Genomic DNA, 26,530 nt, shown 5'->3' on the forward strand with positions numbered 1-26,530 from the left:
TAATCCACAAATAGAAGGAAACCTCTTCATTCTGATAGAAAACATCTGGGAAAAACATGAAGCTAACATCATACTAACTACTGAGAGTCTGAATGCTTCCCCTAAGATGTGGAACAAGACAAAGATGTCCACTTCACCGATTCCATTCAACAAATCACTGGATGTTCTAGCCAGTGCAATAAGGCAAGAAAAATAAAGGGAAAAAAAGCATGCAGCTTGAACAAATAAAAAGGTCTTTATTTGCAGACGATCTAATTATCTATGTAGAAAATTGAATGGAATCTATAAAAAGGCTACTAGAACTAAAAGGTATATTTAGCACGGTTGTAGAATACTGGATAAATAAAAATAAATTGTAGGACTTTTGGTTTTAGCCCTGACATGTAAAGAGCTTAGGAGCCATCATTCCCATTGTTATGGGGGAAATAAAAAGAAAGATGAATAAGCTGAGAATCAAAGACTTTTCATGGACATATCAGAGTAGTGAGTTGCAAGACAAATCACCACCCCAAAAACTGAAAAGTATGGCAAATTAGGAGACTTACAACTGAGATTTGCTTATCTAAAGCAGAAGTCACTGGAATTATAATTGGTTAAGAACATTTAAACAATAAACACTTCATCAAAGATATACAGATGGCAAATAGCAATATGAAAAGATGTTCCACATTGCCTGTCATTAGAGAATTGCAAATTAAAACAATAAGATATCACTACACACTTATAATGGCTAAAATACAAAAAAAGCTGACAATACCAAATGCCGACAAGGATGTGGAGCAACAGAAAGTCTCCTTCACTGCTGATGGGAATGCAAAATTTTACAGTCACTTTGGAAGAGAATTTGGCAGTTTCTTACAAAGCTAAGTAAGTTTTTCTATATATGATTCAGCAATTGTGCTCCTAGGTATTTCCTGAACTGATTTGAAAACTTCCGTCCACACAAAAACCTGCACATGAAAGTTTATAGCAGCTTTATTCACAACTGCCAAAAACTGGAAGCAACCAAGACGACCTTCAATAGGTGCATGGATAAACACAATGTGGTACATACATATGATTGAATATTATTCAATGGGAAGAAATGAGGTATCAAGGTATGAAAAGACATGGATGAACCTTAAATGCACATTACTAAGTGAAAGAAGCCAGTCTGAAAAGGCTATGTGCTGTATGATTTCAATTATATGACATTCTGGATAAGGCAAACATTACCTCAGCCAGGCAACCAAAGTCAAAATCAACAGTAATGAATGATATCAATAAGATGTACTCATGACACCCTGGGTATCTGTGTATACTAAAATGGCACTTTAATTCTGTGATCTTTCTCTCAAAAACATTACCCAACCTCATCATAAGAAAACCATCAGACAAACCCCAACTGAGAGATATTCTACAAAATACCTGATCAGTACTCCTCAAAACTGTCAAGGTCATCAAAAACAAGGAAAGTCTGAGACTGCCAAGAGAAGCCTAAGGAGACATGACAACTAAATATAATGCGGTATCCTGGATGGGATCCTGGAACAGAAAAAGGACATTAGGGAAAAACTAAGGAAATCTGAATAAATTACAGACTTTAGTTAATTATAGTGTATCAATGTTGAGTCATTAATTTTAACAAATGTACCATACTAATGTAAGATGTTATTAACAGAGGAAATTGGGTGTGAGGTATGTAGGAAATTTTCACTATCTTCACAATTTTTCTGTAAATCTAAAACTGTTATATAATACAAAGTTTATTTTTTAAAAACAATCGTATTGATATTTTCATATACAAGCAATAAACAATCAGACAGTGAAATTCTAAAATTCCACTTACAACAGCATCAAAAAATGGAAAATACTTAGGGATAAATCTTACAAAAGAAATACGAGATCTATATGTATAAAACATTGCAGAGGGAAATTAAAGACCTAAATAAAAAAATGGAAAGTGTTCATGAGTGGGAGTTTTTCCCCAATTCCAATCAAATCCCCAAGCAGGCTTTTGTGTTTACACTATGAAGCTAATTCTAAAATTAAAATAAAATGCAAAGGAACCAGAATAGCCAAAACAACTTTGAGAAAGAACAAAGTTGGAGGACTAACATTACCTAATTTGAGGATTAAAAAAAAAAAAAAAAAAAAGGAATCAGGAATGTTGTATTGGCATCAAGATATATATAGATCCACCAAACAAAATCGATAATCAAGAAACAGACCTAAACATATATGGACAACTGACTTACTACAAAGGTACAAAACAATTCAGTGTAGACAAGTAAGGAAAGTTTTCCAACAAATAGTGCTGGAACAATTGGATATCCATATGCAAAAAAACTGAACCTTGAGCTACAGCTTGTACTATATACAAAAATTAACTTGCATAGATTTAAATTTAAGAACTGAAACTATAAAACTGCTAGAAGAAAACACAGGAGAAAAATCTCATCTTAGGCTTGACAACAATTTCTTTAAAAGAACACAAAAGCTGGATATAAATTTTTTTAAATCAGTAAGTTTTGCTTAATCAAAAATCAAAAACATTTCCTCTTTAAAAGAAAAATTAAGAAAATAAAAAGCCAGGCCATAGAATGGGAAAAAAATATTTGCCAAACATATATGTACCTAACAAAAGGACTTTTATCTAGAATATAGAGAGGATTTTTATGACTTAATACTATAAATACAATACAATACAATACAATTTAATACAATTTAATACAATAAAAGTGAGCAAAAGTTCTGAACAGACACTGAAGAAGATATATGTATGGCACATAAGGACATGAACGGATGCTCAAAATGACTAGTTATTAGAGAAGGCAAATCAAAACCATAATACGTACCTATTAGGATGGCTAAAACTATAAAGATACTGTATACCAAGTGTTGGTGAGGATATGTAACAACTGGCACTCACACACTGCTGGTGCAAATGTAAAATAAAATAATACAACCACTCTGGAAAACAGTTTAATGGTTTCTTCAAAAGTTAAACATATATCCATCATATGACTCAGTCTTAGGTATTTACCCAAGAGAAATAAAAGCATATGTCCATACAAACACCCATATAAGAATACTCATAACAGTTTTATTTGTTATAACCCTAAACTGGAAGCAACTGAAATATTTATGTGGTATATTCATACAAGGGAATACTACTCAGCAATAAAAAGGAATAAACTATTGATTATATGTGACAACATGGATAAATCTCTGAATAATGATTCTGAGTGAAAGTAGCCCAACAAAAGAATATATACTGTATGATTTCACTTATATAACATTTTAGAAAATCCAAACAAATCTCTACAACAGAAGCCAAATCAGTGGTTGCCTGGGGAAGGCAGGGTAGGGGAGAGGTTAGAGGAGTACAAGAAGACTTTGTGGAGTGATAGATAGGGCCACTATCTTGAGGGTGGTGATGGTTTTACAGGTACACACACATGTCAAAACTTACCACATTGAATACTTTAAATATGTATAGTTTACTGTACATATATCAATTAAACTTGAATAATACTGTTAAAAGAACACAATTGTATACAAAAAAATCTCTAACTTATTGTACATTTATCTGTTAGAATATTTTAATAAACCACAATAATGCTTTCAAAGAATTTCTAATGACATGTGTAAATGTTTATGGTATACAATTAAGTGAAATTGGCCAAATATATAACTTAATATAGGATGATATCAATTACATAGAAAGCTTTTATACACACAGATAGATCTATTTCTGGTTAGAAAAACGATCTATATTAATAATAGTTTTCCCTGGGTTATGGAATCATGGGTGATTTAAATTTCCTGTATGCTTTTCTCTATTTTCCAAAGTTTTCTTTGTTGTCTTTCTTATTTTATTACTATTTTTATTTTACCTGAGCTTGCAATATCCTTTTAAGCAGGAAAGTAAAAAATAAATGAAGGGAAAAAATTTAAGTGACTCTCTGTCCTGACAAGTGATTCCAATATATGCACCACAGTACCGTGAAAGACCAAAGAGGGGATTCTGGGAATTCACATATGAACCAAGTATTATCTGTAGATTTAATAACATACTTCATACTCATATGAACTATTATATTTCATGTTCATAGATGCACTGAAATTCAACTTTACCGAATCTGTAGAATGTCTATTTCTCACATCAATAGATACTACAAGTAAAACACTAACATGGAGGTCTTCAAACACTTATTCCCCTACGTCACTGCCTGTAGGTTGCTTCAATTGGAGTATCTTCTGCTACCTTTTCTGCAATATGTAGAAGTGTTAAGCACAGTATGTGGCATTCAATTAATAGAAGTTCTACTACATGTTCCTATTTCTCTGCTATGGCTTTTATTACATGCTAAACTACCCCTTTCCTAAGCTACTATCAAACCGGTGCTTTGTGCTTTCTTATATCGTTCATATCCCAGAACATAACTAAAGTTATAAGGTAAATTAAACAGTGAGGGCTTCCCCGGTGGTGTAGTGGTTAGGAATCCACCTGCCAATGCAGGGGACATGGGTTCGAGCCCTGGTCTGGGAAGATCCCTCATGCCGCAGAGCAACTAAGCCTGTGCCCCACAACTACTGAGCCCGCACGCCACAACTACTGAAGCCCGCACGCCCTAGAGCCCATGCTCCACAACACGAGAAGCCACCACAATGAGAAGCCCACGCACCGCAACGAAGAGGAGCTACCGCTCGCTGCAACTAGAGAAAGCCTGCGTGCAGCAACAAAGACCCAATGCAGCCAAAAATAAATAAATAAAATAAAAAATAAATTAAACAGTGAAATACCAAAGTCAAATATGCTCTTTACACAGAAGGGCTGTGGAAAAGCTATTTCAGCTAAACATTGAGGCTTTCTGCAAATATAAGATTAAGATTACTAGTTAAGTGTGGCATTCCCAGTCTGTGACTGACCTTTAGGAAATCATTTAATGTCTGCTAAGGTGTCTACGACTGCTTCATAATAATCCTCTCAGAAAATAAAGTCAACAAATAACTTAATTATCACTATAAAATACACTACAAAAAGCAGAGCTATTATTTATAGTTAAACTATTAGTTGTTTAATGGTAATTGAGTTTACCTCAAAGAATTATTCTCTGCTTTTTGTCTGCCAAGTTCACTTTCGGTATCCATTGCCTTTCTTGCTAGTGATTTCATTTCTTTTTCCACAGTGGTCACGGTTTCCTTCATCAAAGTCATATTTGACATTTGTTCCATACGTTCATCATCGAGCTATACAAGCAGAATGACAAAGTTACTGCCATCACTAAAAACGTTTCAGTAATCTTCCTAAAGAGACATCCTCTCTTTGTACAAACCGGTATATAAGATTCACACAACGAGATGATCAGATTAGACTTAAACGTTGCAGGAGGCTGTATGGACAAGGCGACCGTGGAGCAGGAACTCAGACAAGCCACTGCACAGCTTTTCCATAAAGCCTATCACAGTATACGCATCTATATTTTCAGTCTGGTTCAGCTGGACTATAGCACACACAGCTTATTTGCAAAGGGATTTCTTATTTGTTGCTCAGCATTAACAAATTACATACAGAAAGTGGGATTATGAAAAATAATGTTTTTCTCCTGTCTACTGCTTTTTCTAAAACTCATTATAACAACATAAAACAGATGAATTCAGAAATATAATCAATTAAATTTGGTTAACAGAAAGTTGAATTCCCTTAATTCTGTTTATACAGTCAAAACATTTCAAATATATATTCATAGCATCTCAAATCCTTGATTAGTAAAAAGGTGATGCTTCACAATTAAATTCAGTTTAAATACATTTCATTAATTGCCATTTCATTATAATTTTCTCTACCCTAGCTACTCTTTAGGTAGAATAAGCCAGTTTTTCTATCCCTGGCAATGTTATCGTTAATGAAACAGGGAGATGAAAAAGTCGCTAAAATCCCTTAGAATGCATCCCTAATGGTTTATTTAAAAGAACACACTTTGCAACCTAACACAAAAAAAGACTTCACTCACATTTTTTAGAAGGAAATAAATAATGAAAAAGTGACTATTTACACCATACATACTACCATAAATATATTAGGATTACAAACACTATCATAAAAAACCAACTTCTCGGGGCTTCCCTGGTGGCGTAGTGGTTGAGAGTCCGCCTGCCAATGCAGGGGACATGGGTTCGTGCCCCAGTCCGGGAAGATCCCACATGCCACGAAGCAGCTGGGCCCGTGAGCCATGGCCGCTGAGCCTGAGCGTCCGGAGCCTGTGCTCCGCAACGGGAGAGGCCACAACAGTGAGAGGCCCGTGTACCACAAAAAAACAAAAACAAAAACAAAAAACAAAAAAACAACTTCTCTGAACACAGAAAAGGGGGAAAGGGGGGAACCGCTGAGAGTTTATAGCCAAAAGTGCAAAAGTGATTTTTCTTTACATTATGAACTGTACACTCCAGCTCCTCTATCCTTTGTTCCAAGTGAGCCTTCTCATTAAATGCTGTCTCTTGGGCAATCTGTTTAAAAAACAAAAAACAGAGCGCTTTCAATGTCACTGCATGGTGTCTCACAAATGCTCGTATAGATAAAATTCTTTCAAACCTTCAGCCTTTCCCTTAGACTATCTCGTTCTGTGGTCATTCTTCGTAAATCAGTGAAGGCCACATCTCTCTCAGTCTCCACCCGCCGGAGGATGGCATGTGCTGTTGTTGATTTAGGAGATTTACAGCTTTTCATCATTTCTCGTCGAAGTCGGGCAATTTCTTCCTGTGCCTATTATTTAAATACACAGATAGACTTTTAGTTAACAAGCTTTAGAACAGAAATAAATACAGCTATCTTATATCCAGCCAGTTAAAATGCAAACCTATATTAATATGCATGCAAAAGATAATGGTATAATTCTTTAATGAGTTTACACATATAAATGCAAATGATTCCCCCATATGTAAATGAATGTCTGCAAGTAGAAGCTTGGTTTACAATATCTTTGCCAAAAATTAAAAAAAATTAATTGGGAAGCAGTCAGTGAAAGAGACAGTGTTTTACTAAGAAATATATATGGTACTCCATTTATTTTATTTCTTTTAGACTTTTTTTTTAACATCTTTATTGGAGGATAATTGCTTTACAATGTTGTGTCAGTTTCTGCTGTATAACAAAGTGAAACAGCTATATGTATACATATATCCCCATATCCCCTCCCTCTTGCGTCTCCCTCCCACCCTCCCTATCCCACCCTTCTAGGTGGTCACAAAGCACTGAGCTGATCTCCCTGTGCTATGAGGCTGCTTCCCACTAGCTATCTATTTTACATTTTAGTGTATATATGTCCATGCCACTCTCTCACTTTGTCCCAGCTTACCCTTCTGCCTCCCCATGTCCTCAAGTCCATTCTCTACATCTGCATCTTTATTCCTGTCCTGTCCCAAGGTTCTTCAGAACCATTTTTTTTTTTAGATTCCATATATATGTTAGCATACGGTATTTGTTTTTCTCTTTCTGACTTACTTCACTCTGTATGACAGACTCTAGGTCCATCCACCTCACTACAAATAGCTCAATCATTTCTTTCTATGGCTGAGTAACATTCCATTGTATATATGTGCCACATCTTCTTTATCCATTCACCTGTCAGTGGACACTTAGGTTGCTTCCATGTCCTGGCTATCATAAATAGTGTTGCAATGAACCATGTCTCTTTTTGAATTATGGTTTTCTCAGTAGTGGGATTGCTGGGTCATATGGTAGTTCTACTTTTAGGTTTTTTTTTATTAATTTTTATTTATTTATTTATTTATATTTGCAGTACGCGGGCCTCTCACCGCTGCAGCCTCTCCCGTCGTGGAGCACAGGCTCCGGACGCGCAGGCTCATGAGCCTCATGGCTCACGGGCCCAGCCACTCCGTGGCACGTGGGATCCTCCTGGACCGGGGCACGAACCCACGTCCCCTGCATCAGCAGGCAGACTCTCAACCACTGCACCACCAGGGAAGCCCTACTTTTAGTTTTTTAAGGAACCTCCATACTGTTCTCCATAGTGGCTGTATCAATTGACATTCCCTCCAACAGTGCAAGAGGGTTCCCTTTTCTCCACACCCTCTCCAGCATTTATTGTTTGTAGATTTTTTGATGATGGCCATTCTGACTGGTGTGAGGTGATACCTCATTGTAGTTTTGATTTTCATTTCTCTAATGATTAGTGATGCTGAGCATCCTTTCACCTGTTTGTTGGCAATCTGTATATCTTCTTTGGAGAAATGTCTACTTAGGTCTTCTGCCAATTTTTGGATTGGGTTGTTTTGTTTTGTTGATATTGAGCTGCATGAGCTGCTTGTACATTTTGGACATTAATCCTCTGTCAGTTGCTTCGTTGGCAAATATTCTCTTCCATTCTGAGAGTTGTCTTTTCGTCTTGCTTATGGTTTCCTTTGCTGTGCAAAACCTTCACTAGGTGCCATTTGTTTACTTTTATGTTATTTCCATTCCTCTAGGATGTGGGTCAAAAAGGATCTTGCTGTGATTTATGTCATAGAGTGTTCTGCTTATGTTTTCCTCTAAGAGTTTTATAATGTCTGGCCTTACATTTAGGCCTTTAATCCATTTTGAGTTTATTTTTGTGCATGGTTTTAGGAACTGTTCTAATTTCATTCTTGTACATGTAGCTGTCCAGTTTTCCCAGCACCACTTATTGAAGAGGCTTTCTTTTCTCTGCTGTATAGTCTTGTCTCCTTTATCAAAGATAAGGTGACCATATGTGCGTGGGTTTATCTCTGGGCTTTGTATCCTGTTCCATTGATCTATATTTCTGTTTTTGTGCCAGTACCATACTGTCTTGATCACTTTAGCGTTGTAGTATAGTCTGAAGTCCAGGAGCCTGATTCCTCCAGCTCCGTTTTTCTTTCTCAAGATTGCTTTAGCTGTTAATTTTGTGTTTCCATACAAATTGTGAAAATTTTTGTTCTAGTTCTGTGAAAAATGCCACTGGCAGTTTAATAGGAATTGCACTGAATCTGTAGATTGCTTTGGGTAGTAGAGTCATTTTCACAATGCTGATTCTTCCAATCCAAGAACTGGATTCATGATTCTTCCAATCCAAGAACATCTCCATCTATTTGTATCATCTTTAATTTCTTTCATCAGTGTCTTATAGTTTTCTGCATACAGGTCTTTTGTCTCTGTAGGTAGGTTTATTCCTAGGTGTTTTATCTTTTTGTTGCAATGGTAAATGGGAGTGTTTCCTTAACTTCTCTTTCAGATTTTTCATCATTAGTGTATAGGAATGCAAGAGATTTCTGTGCATTAATTTTGTATCCTGCTACTTTACCAAATTCATTGATTAGCTCTAGTAGTTTTCTGGTAGCATCTTTAGGATTCTCTACATATAGTATCATGTCATCTGCAAACAGTGACTGTTTTACCTCTTCTTTTCTGATTTGGATTCCTTTTATTTATTTTTCTTCTCTGATTGCCACGGCTGAAACTTCCAAAACTATGTTGAAAGACAGTGGTGAAGGTGGGCAACCTTGTCTCGTTCCTGATCTTAGAGGAAATGCTTTCAGTTTTTCACCATTGAGAATGATGTTGGCTGTGGGTTTACTCCATCCATTTTGTGATAAGTTTGAATTCAGCACAACTCAGGTAGAATACTGGTTTAAAAAATATCATAGCATTCCAGTCGTTCTCTCCAAAATGTATATGCCATTTCCATGTCCTGGCTACTTTTACCCTGACAGAAGGGCCCATCAATCCTTACTGACAACCCAACAAACTCTTTACACACTTGTTCAACAACCATCCTCGGGTTCCATATCTATTCCATATCTACAGATGATTTCATATCCTACTTTTTGAATCCTACTTTTGTTTCACATCCTACTTTTTTTTGAATACCACCCTCTCCACTGGCTCTTTCTCTACTTTTTCAACCATGCACACGACTCCCATATCTTGAAAAACTGTCACTAAATCCTGCTGCCCCATTTACCATCAAATGTCTCTCTTTCCTTTGACAGGCTTTTTTTTTTTTAAGTGCCATGGATTGTACATCTTGCCTGTTCCTTACCTCCCACTCTCTCTCCCCAGTCTAACCTGGCTCCCACACCCACCACTCTGCAGAATTTCATGTAATGACCTCACCAAATCTAATGGCCTCTTCTGAGTTCCTGTTCTTGATATTTCGGCAACACTTGCCATTGCCTTCAACACTCTCCTTGAGATTCCTTTCTTCCTTGGGCGTATAACACTGTTCTGCCTTAGTTTCTTGTCTTCTTTATCTCTTTCAGAGGTTCTTCTACCAATTGAATAAAACTTCCCAAGATTCCATCTTGACTTCTCTGTTACTCTATTTATAGCTTTCTCATTCAGAAACTTCATCCATTCTGAAGGCTCAAAACAGACGACTTCTCAATCTACATACTCAGCTCTTGCCTCTCTCCCCACTCCAGTCCCACATTTCTTACTGCCTGATGGCAGTTACTACCTGATGTACCACCATCATCTTACTCTATCTCTCTGACACCAAACACATCTTTTCTCTCAAGTCACCGATGACTTTCCTGTTTCTTTTTCTATTACCACAATTCTTCAGTCATTCATAACAGAACTTCAGTGATCTCCATTTGTCCCTCCTTTGTGCTAAAATCAAATCTTCTTAAGTCTTCCTTTTCAGTGTCTTTTGCATCTGTCCCTATCTTTATTTCCACTGATCGCACCCTAGATTAGTCCCTTAATGCTTCATGCAGGGACTACTGTTAACAGCCTTCTAAAGAGTCCATGGGGACTTCCCTGGTGGTGCAGTGGTTAAGAATCCGCCTGCCAATGCAGGCGACACGGGTTTGATCCCTGGTCCAGGAAGATCCCACATGCTACAGAGCAACTAAGCCCGTGGACCACAGTTACTGAGCCTGCATGCCACACGTACTGAAGCCCGCACGCCTAGAGCCCGTGCTCAGCAACAAGAGAAGCCACAGCAATGAGAAGCCCACACACTGCAATGAAGAGTAGCTCCCGCTCACCACAACTAGAGACAGCCCGCACTCAGCAACAAAGACCCAATGCAGCCAAAAATATAAACAAATAAATTAATTAATTAAAAAAAAAAAGAGTCTGTGGTTTCCCCCTCCTCCAAATCTCCTAAAGGAGAAATTGTTATATAAGGTGATAACATAGAAAGATTACGTAAGAGATAATAAAGAATTGTTACCAGATTAAAATTGTAAAAATGTAGCTTTCATCATATTTCTTCCACTTAAAAAAACAAACAGACTGTCCATTGCTTATAAGAAAGCAAAGTATAAACCTCCTATAGGGCCCACTGAACAGCTTCTACCATGTAGTCTAGAAACTGGCAAACAATATATAGGTCACAGGCCAAAACCAGCCTGCCTATTTTTGTAACTCTGTAAGCTGAAAATGTTTTTTATATTTTTAAATGGTTAAAAAAAATCAAAACAAGATGAATATTTCACAACAGGTAAAAAGAATATGAAACTCAAATTTCAGTGTTCATAAATAAATTATACTGGAACACAGTCCAACTCATTCATTTGTATATTATCTATAGCTGCTTTCACACTACAACAATAGAGTTGAATAGCTGTGTCAGAAGTCACATGGCCTGCAAAGCCCAAGCTATTTCTTATCTGGGCCTTTACAGAAAATGTTTTCAGACTCCTGCTCTAGTCTAGTCTACCTCTCAAGCCCTTACTCCACTGACATATACTTTTATTCTAGTCATAAACTGATCCATTCATGTACTGACTTTCCCACCTTTATCCTTTGCTTCATACCATTCCTTTAGTCTGGAATGTTCTTTCTTACCCCTTTCAAGATAAAAGAAACCCCATTCATCCTTCAGGACTCAAACTCCACATCGCCTGGCAAAGATCTTGATAACCATAACTAAAAGTACTCACCTCTTTTATTTCTTACAATATCTTCTAGACTACTTACGCTAAAGTAACAAAAAGTAAACACAAGACAATATATTTTATCTCCCCAACTAGATTGCAAACATAGAAAACAGTGTCTGGTTTCTGTTTTCTATCTTTTAGAGTAGCAAGCCCAAAACCCTGCACTTAGTAGCTGTAATTCTTAATAAAATTTGATATTTTAAAAATAAATTATATTGGTGATATATGGGGTTTACTTGTTGAGTCAAGAAGCCATTTGATTAATAAGAGTTATATAATCTTAAGCTAAAAATAGAGATAAACTACAAACTGATTTTACTCTCTAAATTAAATTATATGGCAATTCCTAAAGTGATTGACAGTACATCAAAGTGATGTGTTTGTATTTTTTAACCCCCAAGTCCAAATTTTTTACCTTGAACTCACCACACCCTATCATTTAACACTTTCCCCATTTCTTATTCCAAAAATCAGACTATTTCTATGTATGTATATGAGCTTTTTCAGATACGGGGATAACGTGTGTGTGTGTGTACACATACACAAATACATTACATTTCATTAAGAATATCATAAGAACAAAGGCAATTCCCAAATGTTAGATTAATTTGATTGACAGATTTAAGCATTCTCATAGAACTTAAAGAATTACCTATCTCTAGAATTGTTAGTATTTATGTATTTTGTTTACTTATAAATAAGTTTACCTGCTCATACAGAAAAAAGGTCTTGTCTCTCTCAGATGTGAGAACCTTGACATTACCCTGAATTTCTGCCAAATGACGCTCATATTTTTCCAGCATGCATTTGAGTTCTTCACGGTCTCTTGTTGTCTTCAAAAGCTCTACATCACAGTTTGTACCCTACAATTATTACATAAGAAATCTGAATAAACAACAAGGTCCTTCTGTAGAGCACAGGGAACTATATTCAATATCCTGTGATAAACCAAAATGGAAAAGAATATGAAAAAGAATACATATGTATAACTGAGTCACTTTTGTTATACAACAGAAATTAAACAGAACATTGTAAATCAACTATACTTCAATAAAATTTTTTCAAAGAGAAATCTGAAATTATTCTTTGACATGTGTTACTGATAGAAAGGTGCTACTGATGGCAGCACACTATCTCTAGTTAAGCAAACATGACGATATAATGAAATGATGAAAAAAGTTTAAAAATCGCCTCTCTTTTAAACAACTTCATCCCAAATTGCTCCACATTTATATGATTACCCCCAACCACTACTAATGCTGGGGATAAAGGCCAATTTCAACGGTCCACTGTGCTATCAAAGAGAGCTCTGTCTCCCATCCTCGTTGGTATACCAATTCATGCCAAATTAAAAGGAATTATTTCCAGATTAGATAAATCAAAGAATAAAAGTCACTGAGCAACAAACTCCAAAGTATTTACAAGTTCCCAAAACCTACCCGGGAAAATGGAGATGGGCGTCTTGGGCTTTTAGATCTACTTCTGATCATCTTTCTCAAATTTTGAGCTTCTCTCTTGTAGTATTCTCTGTCTGCTTCTAAAGTTTTGACAAAGGAATCAAGTCTGGAAGGAGATTTATTTTGTGCTTTTTCAGTCTCTAAAATTATCTTGCCAAGGAGGAAAAAATTAGGCCATTATTTCAAGCTAAACTATAGCATCATTTTCTAAATGAAAGTTGAAAGCAAACAGGATCCTTAAAAATAATAAATTTGGTATTTTGAAAATAATTCAAAAAATAATAATTCATCAAACTTTTTAAAAAGCAGTTAAGATACCTTTCTTTTCCAGCATTTCTGAATGTAGTGTATTTTTATTTCACTGAAAATGTCCCTACATTTACTCAATAACTTTGCAGAAAAAATAGTAAAGAAATTTCAGAGAGGTCAGAATTGTTTCTTGTATCAGATCTAGTAACAAATCCTAGAAATGGAATTAATTTGCTTAGAGAAACTTGTATGCTACTATTAAAGCATCTGTTCATAGCGTTCAAGTTTTGTTCAATAATCGTTCAATGAATGAATAAATTAAATGAATGCTGGATATTCTATACTTGTATATACTTTCAAGTGCATTTCCATTCACTTTAATATATTTACAAACATTTATTTTACAACATTTATTTTACCAATGCTTTATTGGGAAAAAAGTACAGATATTTTAGAGAAGATGTTTCAAATATTTTAAATGATAACACTAAAATGTCTAATCAGAGCAATTTTCATTTCACATTGTTAAAGAGAACATATTACTCAGAACTAAGTAACAACATTTGACTTTAAAATATTTATTATTAAGAGGAACAAATGTGTACACAAATACATCTTACATTTTGAGAATTAAATTACTCACAGCCGTCATTTTAATCAAGTAACAGCTAAGAGCATTAATAAAACCAACCAAAAATTCTCTCCAGCTCTAGGAAAGAAAGGAGTAATGATGAAATAGAGCAAGAATAGCATCGCTCTTATGGGTGGGAGTACCCCTTGGCATCAGGCAGAGTGCTGATTTTAGAAAACAAACTTTTTTTTTTTTTCTGTACGCGGGCCTCTCACTGTTGTGGCCTCTCCCGTTGCGGAGCACAGGCTCCGGACGCGCAGGCTCAGCAGCCATGGCTCACGGGCCCAGCCGCTCCGCAGCATGAGGGATCTTCCCGGACCGGGGCACGAACCCGTGTTGCCTGCATCGGCAGGCGGACTCTCAACCACTGTGCCACCAGGGAAGCCCCAAACATTTTTTATTGTTCACAAAATGCATGAGCGCCAAAACATATGTACAATTTTTGCTGTCCTACTAACAGAATAAAAATGATTCCTTAATATATTTATGAAAAATGTACTTACAGATCTGAGCCTTTTTATTGTATCTTCCAATACTACTATATTATTTTGCTGGCAAATGAGTTCAATCTGAAAAACAAGCCAGAAAAAACTGTTATTTAGGTGTAAAATGTTTAAACTGATTTCATTGGAAAGAGAGCATCAAAAACAGAAGCTGCTTAAAAATAAAAACATGCAGACAGTGAATACTTTATGAAAGAAAAGATAATCCACTCTTATGTTTACCTACTTTTGATGGTAAAAGAACCTAGAATGAAATGAAGCAGTTCCTTTAAATTGTCTAATGTTTTATATAAAATACTAATTGATTTTATTTTGTCAAATTACTCCTCATAAACTGGAACAAACTGTTAATACTAATTATAATTCTGAAGATGATAATGGGGAAGAGTTAAAAGAATGAATAGAATAAGTTTTCCCAAGTCACCAGAGTCAGAAGTGATTGCTCTTTCCTCTGAATTCTTTTAATAGTTTAGTTCAATCCAACCCACAAAATACTTTTTGTATCAGTTTTATAACATTGTCTTAAAAGTCTTACAGTATAGCCACCTGCAATCATATATCTAGTCTATGACTAGATTGTACGTTCCTGGAGGATAGTGACTATGTTTTTATGTAAAGCTGTAAATCTCTTTGTTAAAAGTTGGCATATTAGTTTAACGGATTTCTCAATTCGTAAACCTCCCCCTTGTTATTCTAATCACAAATGTCTCCTGCTATATTTTAAATTTGAATTTTCTGCAATTATTGCTTCTCACTTGTTCTTTAGACCAAAGTTCTAAGATTTCTCTGGCAGTTATATTTTAGTTTATGATATACTAAGGGGTGTTATGGTATGGAATATAACTTACATATAGCTTGGATAAAGTTATATACAGTTTTGGATAATTTTGATAATTTTTCAATGCTTTAATGTGTACTACTATGTAGACACTAAAAAAAAAGGATCTGTACTGAATTATGTGCAAAGATGTCCATATATATTAAGTATACAAACTCACACTGCCAAAAATTTTATCTAGTATGACACATTCTTGTAAAAAATAAATTTATACACTCATATCCTAGATACAGATGGAACATAACCAATAAGTAAATTGAGCAAGATAGATTATGTCTAGGTATAGGAAGCTGTGATTACAGTACATATTATTTTCCTCATTATACTCTTCTATTAAAAAATATGTATTACTTTTATAAAGATAAAAACATTAATGCTTATTCAACTCTGAAAAACAAACTTATAACTGGCCCAAATGAAAAGATGCCAGCCCAGTGCTTTCATTTATTTGACAATTGTTTAATGAGGGTCTACTATGTGTCTGACATTGTGTTATATGCTGGCTATAGCAGTGAATAAAACAGACAGAAACCTCTACCCTCATGGAGCTTACATTCTCGTTGAAAAGAGAAAAATAAAAGATAATAGGTAAAGCATATATCAGATAGTCATTGTGTCATTCAAAAATATATAATGAGTATTCACATCTGTTCTATACTTAAGATTTTTAAAAAGGGAATAAAATAGACAAAGATCTTTGCCTTTGGACAGCTTACATTCCAGCTGGATAGACAACAAAAAATAAACCTAACGAATAAATTACATACTACATTAGAAAAAAAGAGCAATATCCTTAAGAATATTGGTAGTGTTTATGAAGGAATAGGCTAGAATTTTAAAGGGGGTGATCAGGGAAGTCCTCACTGAGGGAGTCAACCATGTAAAAATTCAGGAGAATATTCCAGGCAGAACATTCAGCTATAGCAAAAGGCAAAAGACTGTCTGCTAAATTCCAAGGAATAGTAGGGAGGTCAGTGTGGCTGCAGCAGAGGGAAGGAGGAGGAAAGTAGTACGAAAGTGCTAGAGAAAAATGAATCAAGGAGAGAGAGAGGGAATAAGCATGTGTGGTTGGGGGTGTAGGTCAGAAACTGATACAGGCTTTACGCCTTGTCTTCCTCATAGTAGGTTCTGAAGCATTTTTGACCGAATCACATACAAAGTAATAGTAATGACAAGAGCTACCAGAGATCCAGTCCAATAGTGGCCCCATGTTAATTAAAAATATAAACTGTATGAAGAAATAGTAATGGTAAAATTGCAACTCTGGGGCTTCCCTGGTGGCGCAGTGGTTGAGAGTCCGCCTGCCGATGCAGGGGATGCGGGTTCGTGCCCCGGTCTGGGAAGATCCCACATGCCGCGGAGCGGCTGGGCCCGTGAGCCATGGCCGCTGAGCTGCGCATCTGGAGCCTGTGCTGCGCAATGGGAGAGGCCACAGCAATGAGAGACCCGCGTACCGCAAAAAAAAAAAAAAATTGCAACTCTGTTTCTTCATATTTCACAAACTTGTGTTCAGTAATCTGGGAAACACTGCATTGAGTCATGAATGATAACAACTCAAGAAGAAAAGATCAAAGAAGGCTTACGGTTGTGGGAGCTTTAAAATATGTCCCAAAATTCTGATACTCTTTCCTTCAAAAGATGGAGCTTAATTTCTCTCCCCATTAAGTGTGGTCTATACTTAGTGACTCACTTCTAAAGAACAGGATATGGTGGAAGTGACAGTATGTAACTCTTGAGACTGGATCATAACAGGCACTGGAAATTCTTCCTTGTTGTCTCTTTTGGATCATTGGCTCCAATGGGAAGCCAGATGCCATAAAGAATATATCAAGAGACTTGCCTGGTGGCGCAGTGGTTAAGAATCTGCCTGCCAATGCAGGGGACACAGGTTTGAGCCCTGGTCTGGGAAGATCCCACATGCCGCAGAGCAACCAAGCCCGTGCGCCACAACTACTGAGCCTGCACTCTACAGCCTGCAAGCCACAACTACTGAGCCCACGTGCCACAACTACTGAAGCCTGTACACTACAACTACTGAGCCTGCACTCTAGAGCCTGAGAACCACAACTACTGAGCCCGCGTGCCTAGAGCCCGTGCTCCACAAGAGAAACCACCTCAATGAGAAGCCCACGCACCACAATGAAGAGTAGCCCCCGCTCACCGCAACTAGAGAAAGCCCACGCACAGCAATGAAGACCCAATGCAAACAAAAGTAAATAAATAAAATTATATAAAAAAAAAAAAGAATATATCAAACAACCTAGGGAGAGGTTCACATGTCAAGGAACTAAGCTTCCTGTCAAAAGCCAAGAGCCATCTGAATAAGTCATCTTAACAGCAAATCCTTCAGTACCAATCAAGCCATGACTGCAGCCTGGCCATCACCTTGATTACAATTTCCTGAGAAACCATGAACTAGAACTACTTAGTTAAGCTGCACTTAAAACTGTGAGATATAAATGTTTGTTGTTTGAAGTCATTAAGATTTAGGGGTAACTTGTTACATAGTGATAGATAATATAATAGCAAATCCTCAAAACATTTTCATGGAACGAATAATGGAAGAAGTTACTCAGTGGACTTTAAAAATATGACTAAAGAAAAAAAAATAAAAACAAAAAAAAAAACAAAAACAAAAATATGACTAAAAGTAAACTCTTCTGAGTAAATAAATTTAATACTATCTCAGTTCTAGACAAACAGTAGTTTTAGCCTCAGACTCTAAAGAATATCTAAAGAATAATCTCAAATACTACAGGGACCCAAACATTCTCAGCTCTCAAATTAGAAATTCTCTTGTTTCAAGTCTCATCTCACAAATCAGACAAGGAATCTCTCCCCAGTGACTGGATGCCTAAACTGTACACCCAATGACTTCATGATGATAACAACACGCATTGGTATTCACATTTCCAGCACCTTTCATGCATCTTTCTAATCCCCATTCTACCTGGAACATCCCCTTACTGAGGTTGGTGTTTTCATTTCAGGGCATTTTACCAACACAAAGGACCTATTTCCATTTTGTCCTCTCTTTATTAACTTTCCAATGTTTTCCCTGCATCAGTAATGTTATCTCTACCCTAAGACTACAGTCCACCTCTTCTACAAATAGCTTTCCAATTCTCGAATACACCAAACATTCCACATCATACATATATGGCTATCTATTTCCTAGAAACACTCTTTTCTGAGCTAGGCAGAATTTCTGTCTATGAATTTAATATTTTCAGTTTTAGGTAAATCCTAGCTCTTTTATTTTAGATGCTCTGCATTCCTGAAATTCTTCCTTTTGATAGCAGAGGATTCACCCTCAAAGAGTACTCAAGGAGTACTCACTCTCTCTCTAGAACACAGACCCTAACAACCCTTTAAAATTGATGACTTCTAAACCAGGCATTCTCTTTATGGGAATTTGGCCAACTAGGCTTCCCACAGTCTGGGAAGGAGTGCTGTTAATTTTAAATTTGAAGAAGAAAACAAGAAAGACATAATAAAACATAAATCCAGTGTTTTTTGACAATTTTTATAATTAAGACTGAACTCAATTTACCATTAAACTGTGAATGAATGATAACTATTATTAAAAAAGAAACAATACAAACAAAAAAGTTTGTTGAGAATGTTTGAAATAGTTAAGTTACTTTTAAATATCCTTCAAATACTTTGGTAGCAACTATTACAAGATAAATAGTTTGCAAGTTAAAAACAAATCATTCTTATCTACTCTCTCAAATAGTTCTCCTAAGGACCTCCTCCAGGCAACATTGTTCAAGAAGATTGTGTCCTTATATTAAAGTAATAAACTTCATGTATTTAAATATTCCATTATTCAGACTTTTCACTAATACAGACTTATCCTTTACACACTCTAAATAAGTGAGGCTATTGTATGTAAACAAATACCATCCTAGTGTTCATTAACTAGGCTCTTAGATTTCAAATTACTGTAACAAATAATGTCTTCAATAACACCTATGTTTATAGCCTGATCATTTATTTAAGTGCTTTATCATATGCTACCAAGAGTACCATATAATATGCTTTATTATATTATTATAATAAATAATAATATAATTATTTTTTATTTTATTATATAATAATATATGCTTTATTATATATGCTACCAAGAGTATATTAAAAGGATGTGTACGAAATAACATGTAATAACAATTAGCTTTGGGAAAATACCATCTTACAGACACAATTTACTAATGTGGTGATTAATAAAATCAAGATGAATAAGCACGTTATCACTTAAAAATTCAACAGGTTGTTTTCTGGCTTTCAGATATACCATGTGTCTTGCCTATAAGCCATTAGACAACAATGAGAAATCAAACTGTCTTCATTTTATAGTAGTGTTTAAATTCCTAGTTTCTAAAGGTCATGGTAGGGTACTAAAATTTAATCAAGAAATAAAATGTTTATTAAAATATCATAAAGCTATAGTTATTAAAATAATATGGTAGTGGCATAGAAGATGGCAAATGAATCAATGAAACCAAATCATCCAGAAACATATCCATGCACATATAAGAATTCAGTAGCTGTTAAAATGGCACTTTAAATCAGTGACTGAAGAAAGGACTATTCAACCATACCTCATACTAGAAAAAAAAGAAATTCCAGAAAGATTAAAACTTTAAATATACATATTAAGAATTCTTTAAAGAAAACTGTAGAAAATATTCTTGTAGCTCTTGAGGTGAGAAGGCCTTCCTAAACAAGGTTCAAAACTAGGTGGAGAGGGCTTCCCTGGTGGCACAGTGGTTGAGAGTCCGCCTGCCGATGCAGGGGACACGGGTTCGTGCTCCGGTCCAGGAAGATCCCACATGCCGCGGAGTGGCTGTGCCCGTGAGCCACAGCTGCTGAGCCTGCGCATCCGGAGCCTGTGCTCCACAACGGGAGAGGCCACAACAGTGAGAGGCCCGCGTACCCCCCCGCCAAAAAAAAAAACCTTAGGTGGAGATAGAGGATTTTTAGGGCAGTGAAATTACTCTGTTTGATACTATAATGGTAGATACATGTCATTTTACATTTGTTCAAATCCATAGCATGTACAACACCAAGAGTGAACACGATTGTAAACTATGGACTCTGGGTGATCATGATATGTCAATTCTTTTTTTAAATAAATTTATTTATCTATTTATTTATTTATTTTTGGCTGTGTTGGGTCTTCGTTGCTGTGCGCGGGCTTTCTCTAGTTGTGGCGAGCGGGGGCTACTCTTTGTTGTGGTGAGCGGGCTTCTCATTGCAGTGGCTTCTCTTGTTGTGGAGCATGGGCTCTAGGCACACAGACTTCAGTAGCTGTGGCACAAGGGCTCAGTAGTTGTGGCTTGCAGGCTCTAGAGTGGAGGCTCAGTAGTTGTGATGCATGGGCTTAGTTGCTCCACAGCATGTGGGATCTTCCCAGACCAGGGCTCGAACCCGTGTCCCCTGCATTGGTAGGTGGACTCTTAACCACTGTGCCACCAGGGAAGTCCCAATATGTCAATTCTTTATCATAAAATGTAATAAATGTGCCACTTTGGTGGGGGATTGTAGATAATGGGGGAGACTAGGCATGTGTGGGGGCAGGGAGTATATGGGAAATCTCTGTTACCTTCTGCTTCACATTGTTATGAACCTAAAACTGCTCTAAAATAATAAAGTCTATTCAAATACATATTTTTAAATTTTTATTTATTTTATTTATTTTTGCTGCATTGGGTCTTTGTTGCTGTGCGTGTGGGCTTTCTCTAGTTGCGGTGAGCAGGGGCTATTCTTCATTGCAGTGTGCAGGTTTCTCAGTACAGTGGCTTCTCTTGTTGCGGAGCACGGGCTCTAGGCCTGAGGGCTTCAGTAGTTGTGGCACACGGGCTCAGCAGTGTGGCTCGTGGGCTCTAGAGCGCAGGCTCAGTAGTTGTGGCGCACGGGCTTAGTTGCTCTGCAGCATATGGGATCTTCCCGGACCAGGGATCAAACCTGTGTCCCCTGCACTGGCAGGTGGATTTTTAACCACTGCGCCACCAGGGAAGTCTCATTCAAATGTTTTAAAAGGCGGTGGGACCTCAAAAAAATAAAAGATCAAAACTCAGAATTCAGTAAAGATCGACAAAGTTGACTACATAGAAATTTAAAAGCTTTTGTTAAAAAAAACCCACCTTTTTTTGAAGTGTGAAATAAATTGTGTATGTGTGAAAACAGAAAAGAATGGAAATATATATATATACTTGTTGGTATATACCTCTGCAGAGGAAAAAAGGATTAGGGAGAAAGAGAAATGTTCTATATACAGAACATTTCCATTGCTTTGAGTTTTTACTATGACTACATATTACTTAAGAAAATTTTTGAGTAAAAATTTTTAAAAGAAATAAAATGTGAGACACAAAACACTTTAATCCTTAGAATAGACATTTAATTACAATGTCAAATCTAAAAAGCTTTCAAATGACGTAAATGAGAATGCCACTTTTTCCACTGCGTTAATAACTATATGATGTTTAAAGTAGAATTAAAATCCTGATCAGTAGTTGGATGTTACCTAGACTTGTGGTGATCATTTCACAATACATACAAATATTGAATCATTATGTTGTACACCTGAAACTAATATAATGTTATATGTCAATTATACCTCAATTAAAAAAAAAAACCTGATCAGTGATCAGTCCAATACCTTTGCTTCTTCAAGCTCCTTGCTGGCAGTATCCACCACAAACTTCTTCTCTTTTTCTAGTTGCTCTGCTAGTTGGTCAATTTTAATCAATTCTTGACAAAGATGCTCATTGTGGCTGGTTAAATCCTCTACTTGACTGCTTACCACCTCCTTACCATCCAAGAGTTTCCTAACACATTCTTCCAAGCCATGATTTGTCTGTTTGAGATCTTCAATCTGTTATAAGTAGAAAGAAAATAATCAAATTAAACTATTTCCTTAGCTTCCCTCTGAGGAGAACAACTAGGTGACTGGATTCAGGAAGGGAGGTTTGCTTCCCTGGCAAGGAGACTTAACTATATATCTTTTTTTACTTTCTGAATTTTGTACCATGTGACTGTATTACCTATCTGAAAAAAATATACTAAGTGAAAATTTAAAGGTTTATAGCTATAATTCTCAAAACAATTTATAGCTTAATAACAAAAAAACCCACTTAGTGTTGATATTTAACAAAACTATTAGAAAAATTGCCAAATATTTATATCTGCAGAAAAGAAACCAGTCTTGAAATTATTTAATTTTAATAATTAATATCATCAATTAGGCATTCTTTAGAATTAAGTTTCTAACTACTGCCATCAAAATATGTTAACTCTTTAGAAAAGTCCTTTTGAACATATCAGTAACTTACTTGACTAAGCTAAATACCAAATCAATCAAGTATTTGCTGACTAATGTGGAGGACCACAGCTTTCTTTCCCAGCCTACTATCAAACCATCAATGGATGAAGAAAAGGGCTTTTTCTATCACGAAGGTATCCAAATGTCTTTAAAGGAAAAAAGATATGTTATACCCATTGAATAATGATAATATGTCAAGAACTATGTTAAATTCAACAGATACAAAGATAGGTTAGCTATCTGCCTCAGAGAATGTATTGTTTACTTGTGGAAATACATATACAGTATGTTAAGTGCCGTAAGAGAAATATCTGAGATATAGGGGTGGCACAAAGTCCTTTTCCACAGAATTTGTCTCTCACTGTATATTTAACAAGTATTTATTGAGCACCTACTATATTCAAGGCACTCTGTGTGAAGATATGAAAAGACAGAAGAAAAAAACAGTCTTGGTCTTTAAAGAGCATCTAAAATTGCTAAATCTCTTATGTAACATTATTCTTAGTTCTAACATTATTTTTGCTGTAACCTTGCCCTTTTCAAGTAACTAGAGAGAGCTCTTTCCAAGCCATCAAAATCAACAAAGTTTTCTTTAAAAATATAAACTTTATTATTTGTCACTATATAAGGAAATATCCTAAAGGTCATGAATTATATATAACTATACCACAATGACATTTATTATACTCAAGAAGCACAATAAAAGCCATTATTTTAATCCAATTCTCACTTTGGTATTTTGTAAGGCACACTAACTTGTGAGATTTACAGGAAAAGAGTTTAAATTGTCAAAACCAGGAGACAAAAAAACTTGAAGAATTTTTTAAAAAGCAAAAAGGCAAACTGTAAATGCACTTATTTCTGTAGTTGAGCCTTTTATCACAACCAGGCTGAATTTCAGCAATACCTCTTACTCTCTTTTTTTTTGGCATTCTCCCAACTACAGCTAAAAATTCTTTGAAAATGCAAATTTGAAGTAATTCCTGTAGCCTTATGGTGCTTCATTACACTGAGAATAAGATGAACAAACACCATTTGTGGTCCCAGGCCTACTGCCCTGTCCAAGCCCTCTCCACCATCTCCAATATACACCTAAGCTCTAGACATGCTGTAAGAAACTTGCTAAACTCATTTTAAAACCTCTGTTAGGGAATTTACTGAAAATGTTATATATATATCACAGAACCCTCTCTATAAGAATGCTCAGGGAAAACTTCGCTCAGCTCTCAATTTCAGGAAAACATGTGCTTCTTTTGTATACCTGGTTTGTTTTTATTCTTTGGACCGTGAATTACTTTACAATTTCCTTGTTGCTTTTGCCTCTAGTAATTTTAAAGAAATCTGCAGCTCACCTCTAGCAACTAGTACAGAAACCATGCAATGATTTCCTGTTTGCTCTTCTTATCCATGCTTTCACTAAGTTTCTTTACTTTCCCGCACTCTTATTACCTCTTTTCATTACTAGCATTTTTTTTTAACTATAGGGATAAACAAACTTCAATTTATCTATCTTTTTGTCTTTGTTCATGGCTTCAACAGTGCCACGTCTCTGAGCAACAAGAACATGCTAAAAATGTTTCCTGACCTTCCACCAGGAGAGGTTACATGCTTTTCCTCTCTGGGCTCCCATACAGCTTCTTATATATTTTTATCTTAGTATTTTATAAGATGTGTTATAATCATTTGTTTCCCTGTCCCTTCCACTAAGTTCTAAGTGACTTTAAAGGGATCATGTCCCTAATTTCTGTATCAACATAACTCTCATTTCTGTATCATTTATTATATATCGAGCACATGATGCTCAATTATTAAATGAATAAAACAAATACATTATAAATAAATAAATGAACACTTCCCTCACCTTGACATCAAGCCCCACTTTTACTTAATTACAAGACACAAGTACTTTAGAAGAGGAGGCTACAAAGGATGTGGGCTTTGGACTGAGGCAGACAGGTTTAAATCCTGCTGCAGTTCCTCACCAGTCACTTAACCACGGACAATTTACCATATTTTCTTGATCCTAAGAGATGCATCTGACTTCAGAAAAAAATAAATGGAAGCTTCTTGAGTTTCATCTGTTAAATGAAGAGAATACCTACAATTTTCAGGGTGTAGTCAGAGAGATATAAAAGTTCAAGTAAAATTTTTGGCAGATAATAGGTACTCAAAAAGTGGCTTTTATTAAAAAAAAATATTTTGCAAAATAAAAAAAACAACTTTTTATTTTCAAATAACTAAAGGTTCACAGGAAGTTGCAAACGTAGTACAGAAGTTCATGTGCCTTTAACCTGGTTTCCCCACACAGTTACATCTTAAATAATTATAGTAAAATATCAAACCCAGAGATTTGACATTGGTACAACGTGTGCCTATTGTTCTATTCCATTTTATCACGTGTAAATTGCTGTAACTACCACCTCAATAAGACACAGAACTATTCCATCACCACAAAGATCACCCTCCCGTTACTCCTGTATAGTCACAGCCTTCCCTCCCCACCCTTAACTCTTAGCAACCACTGATCTCTATAATAATTTTGTCATTTTGAGAATATTACATAAACAGAATCATGTGATAGAGATCACAGTATGCTATCTGTTGACGGTGGCTTTTTCACTCAGCACAGTGCCCCTGACATCTAAGTTGTTATGTGGATCAACAGTTCATTCCTTCTTATTGCTGAATAATATTTCATGGTATGGATTACCATGGTTTGTTTAATAATTCACCAATTAAGGGAAGTTTTAGATGTTTACAGTTTGGGACTATAACAAATAAAGCTGCTATGAACAATTGTATAACTGTATACAGGTTTTTGAGTGGACATAGTTTTCATTTCTCTGGAATAAATTCCCAAGAGTGCAATTGCTGGGCTGTATGGTAAATGTATGTTTAGTTTTTTAAGAACTAAACTATTTTCCAGAGTAGCTGTACCATTCCCCATTCCCACCAGGAATATATCAGTGATCCAGTTTCTCCTCATCCTTGCCAGCATTTGGTATCATGACTATTTTTTATTTTAACTGTTCTTAACAGTGTGCATTGTTATCTCATCATGGTCTTAATTTGTATTTCCCTGATGTTTAGAAAAGATGAACATCTTTTTATTTGTCAACAATACATCCTTCTGTGAAATATGTCTTTATATCCTTTGTTCATTTTCTAACTGGATTGTTTGCTTTTTACTGTTGAGTTGTGAGTTCTCCACATGTTCTAGATATGATTCCTTTGACAGAAACAGGGGTTGTAGGTTATCTTTTCATCCTATTAACAGGGTCTTTCACAAAGCAAAAGACTTAAATCTTGATGAAATTCAAATTACCAATTTTTTCTTTTATGAATCACACTTTTGCTGTCATGTCTAAGAACTCTTCAGCAAGCCCAAGGTCCTGAAGATTTGTTCCTATGTTACCTTTTCAAACTTTCATAGTTTTATGTTTTACATTTAAATCTATGATCTATTCTGAGTTAATTTTTGTATAAGGTGTGAGGTTTAGGTCTAGGCTCATTTTTGTTCCTAAAAGATATCAAATTGCTCCAGCACATTTTGTTGAAAAGACTACCTTTCTTCATCAGACTGCATTTGCACCTCTGTCCAAAATCATTTGGCTGTATTCGTGTAAGGCTATT

The 26,530-nt window shown here is 35.8% G+C and overlaps 1 protein-coding gene across 3 annotated transcripts in view; it reads right to left on the reverse strand.

Annotated features, from left to right (window-relative positions):
- TSGA10 (testis specific 10) overlaps positions 1–26,530 on the reverse strand; it is a 104,515-nt gene that overhangs the window by 60,243 nt on the left and 17,742 nt on the right. The window contains exons 1-8 of one of the 3 annotated variants that reach the window (XM_007466884.1): positions 22,908–23,140; positions 22,235–22,450; positions 14,730–14,795; positions 13,329–13,496; positions 12,597–12,752; positions 6,578–6,748; positions 6,415–6,492; positions 5,084–5,235 (exon numbers count right to left, since the gene is read on the reverse strand). In XM_007466884.1, coding sequence (XP_007466946.1) covers positions 5,084–5,235; positions 6,415–6,492; positions 6,578–6,748; positions 12,597–12,752; positions 13,329–13,379 — 608 coding nt within the window. In that variant the 5' untranslated portion in view covers positions 13,380–13,496; positions 14,730–14,795; positions 22,235–22,450; positions 22,908–23,140. Of the gene's footprint in view, positions 1–5,083; positions 5,236–6,414; positions 6,493–6,577; positions 6,749–12,596; positions 12,753–13,328; positions 13,497–14,729; positions 14,796–22,234; positions 22,451–22,907; positions 23,141–26,530 lie in introns of those variants that run through there. The other 2 variants (XM_007466882.1, XM_007466883.1) reach the window with 2 other exon arrangements.

This window comes from Lipotes vexillifer, unplaced genomic scaffold, assembly GCF_000442215.2.
Source record: "Lipotes vexillifer unplaced genomic scaffold, Lipotes_vexillifer_v1.1 scaffold28, whole genome shotgun sequence".
Taxonomy (NCBI): domain Eukaryota; kingdom Metazoa; phylum Chordata; class Mammalia; order Artiodactyla; family Lipotidae; genus Lipotes; species Lipotes vexillifer.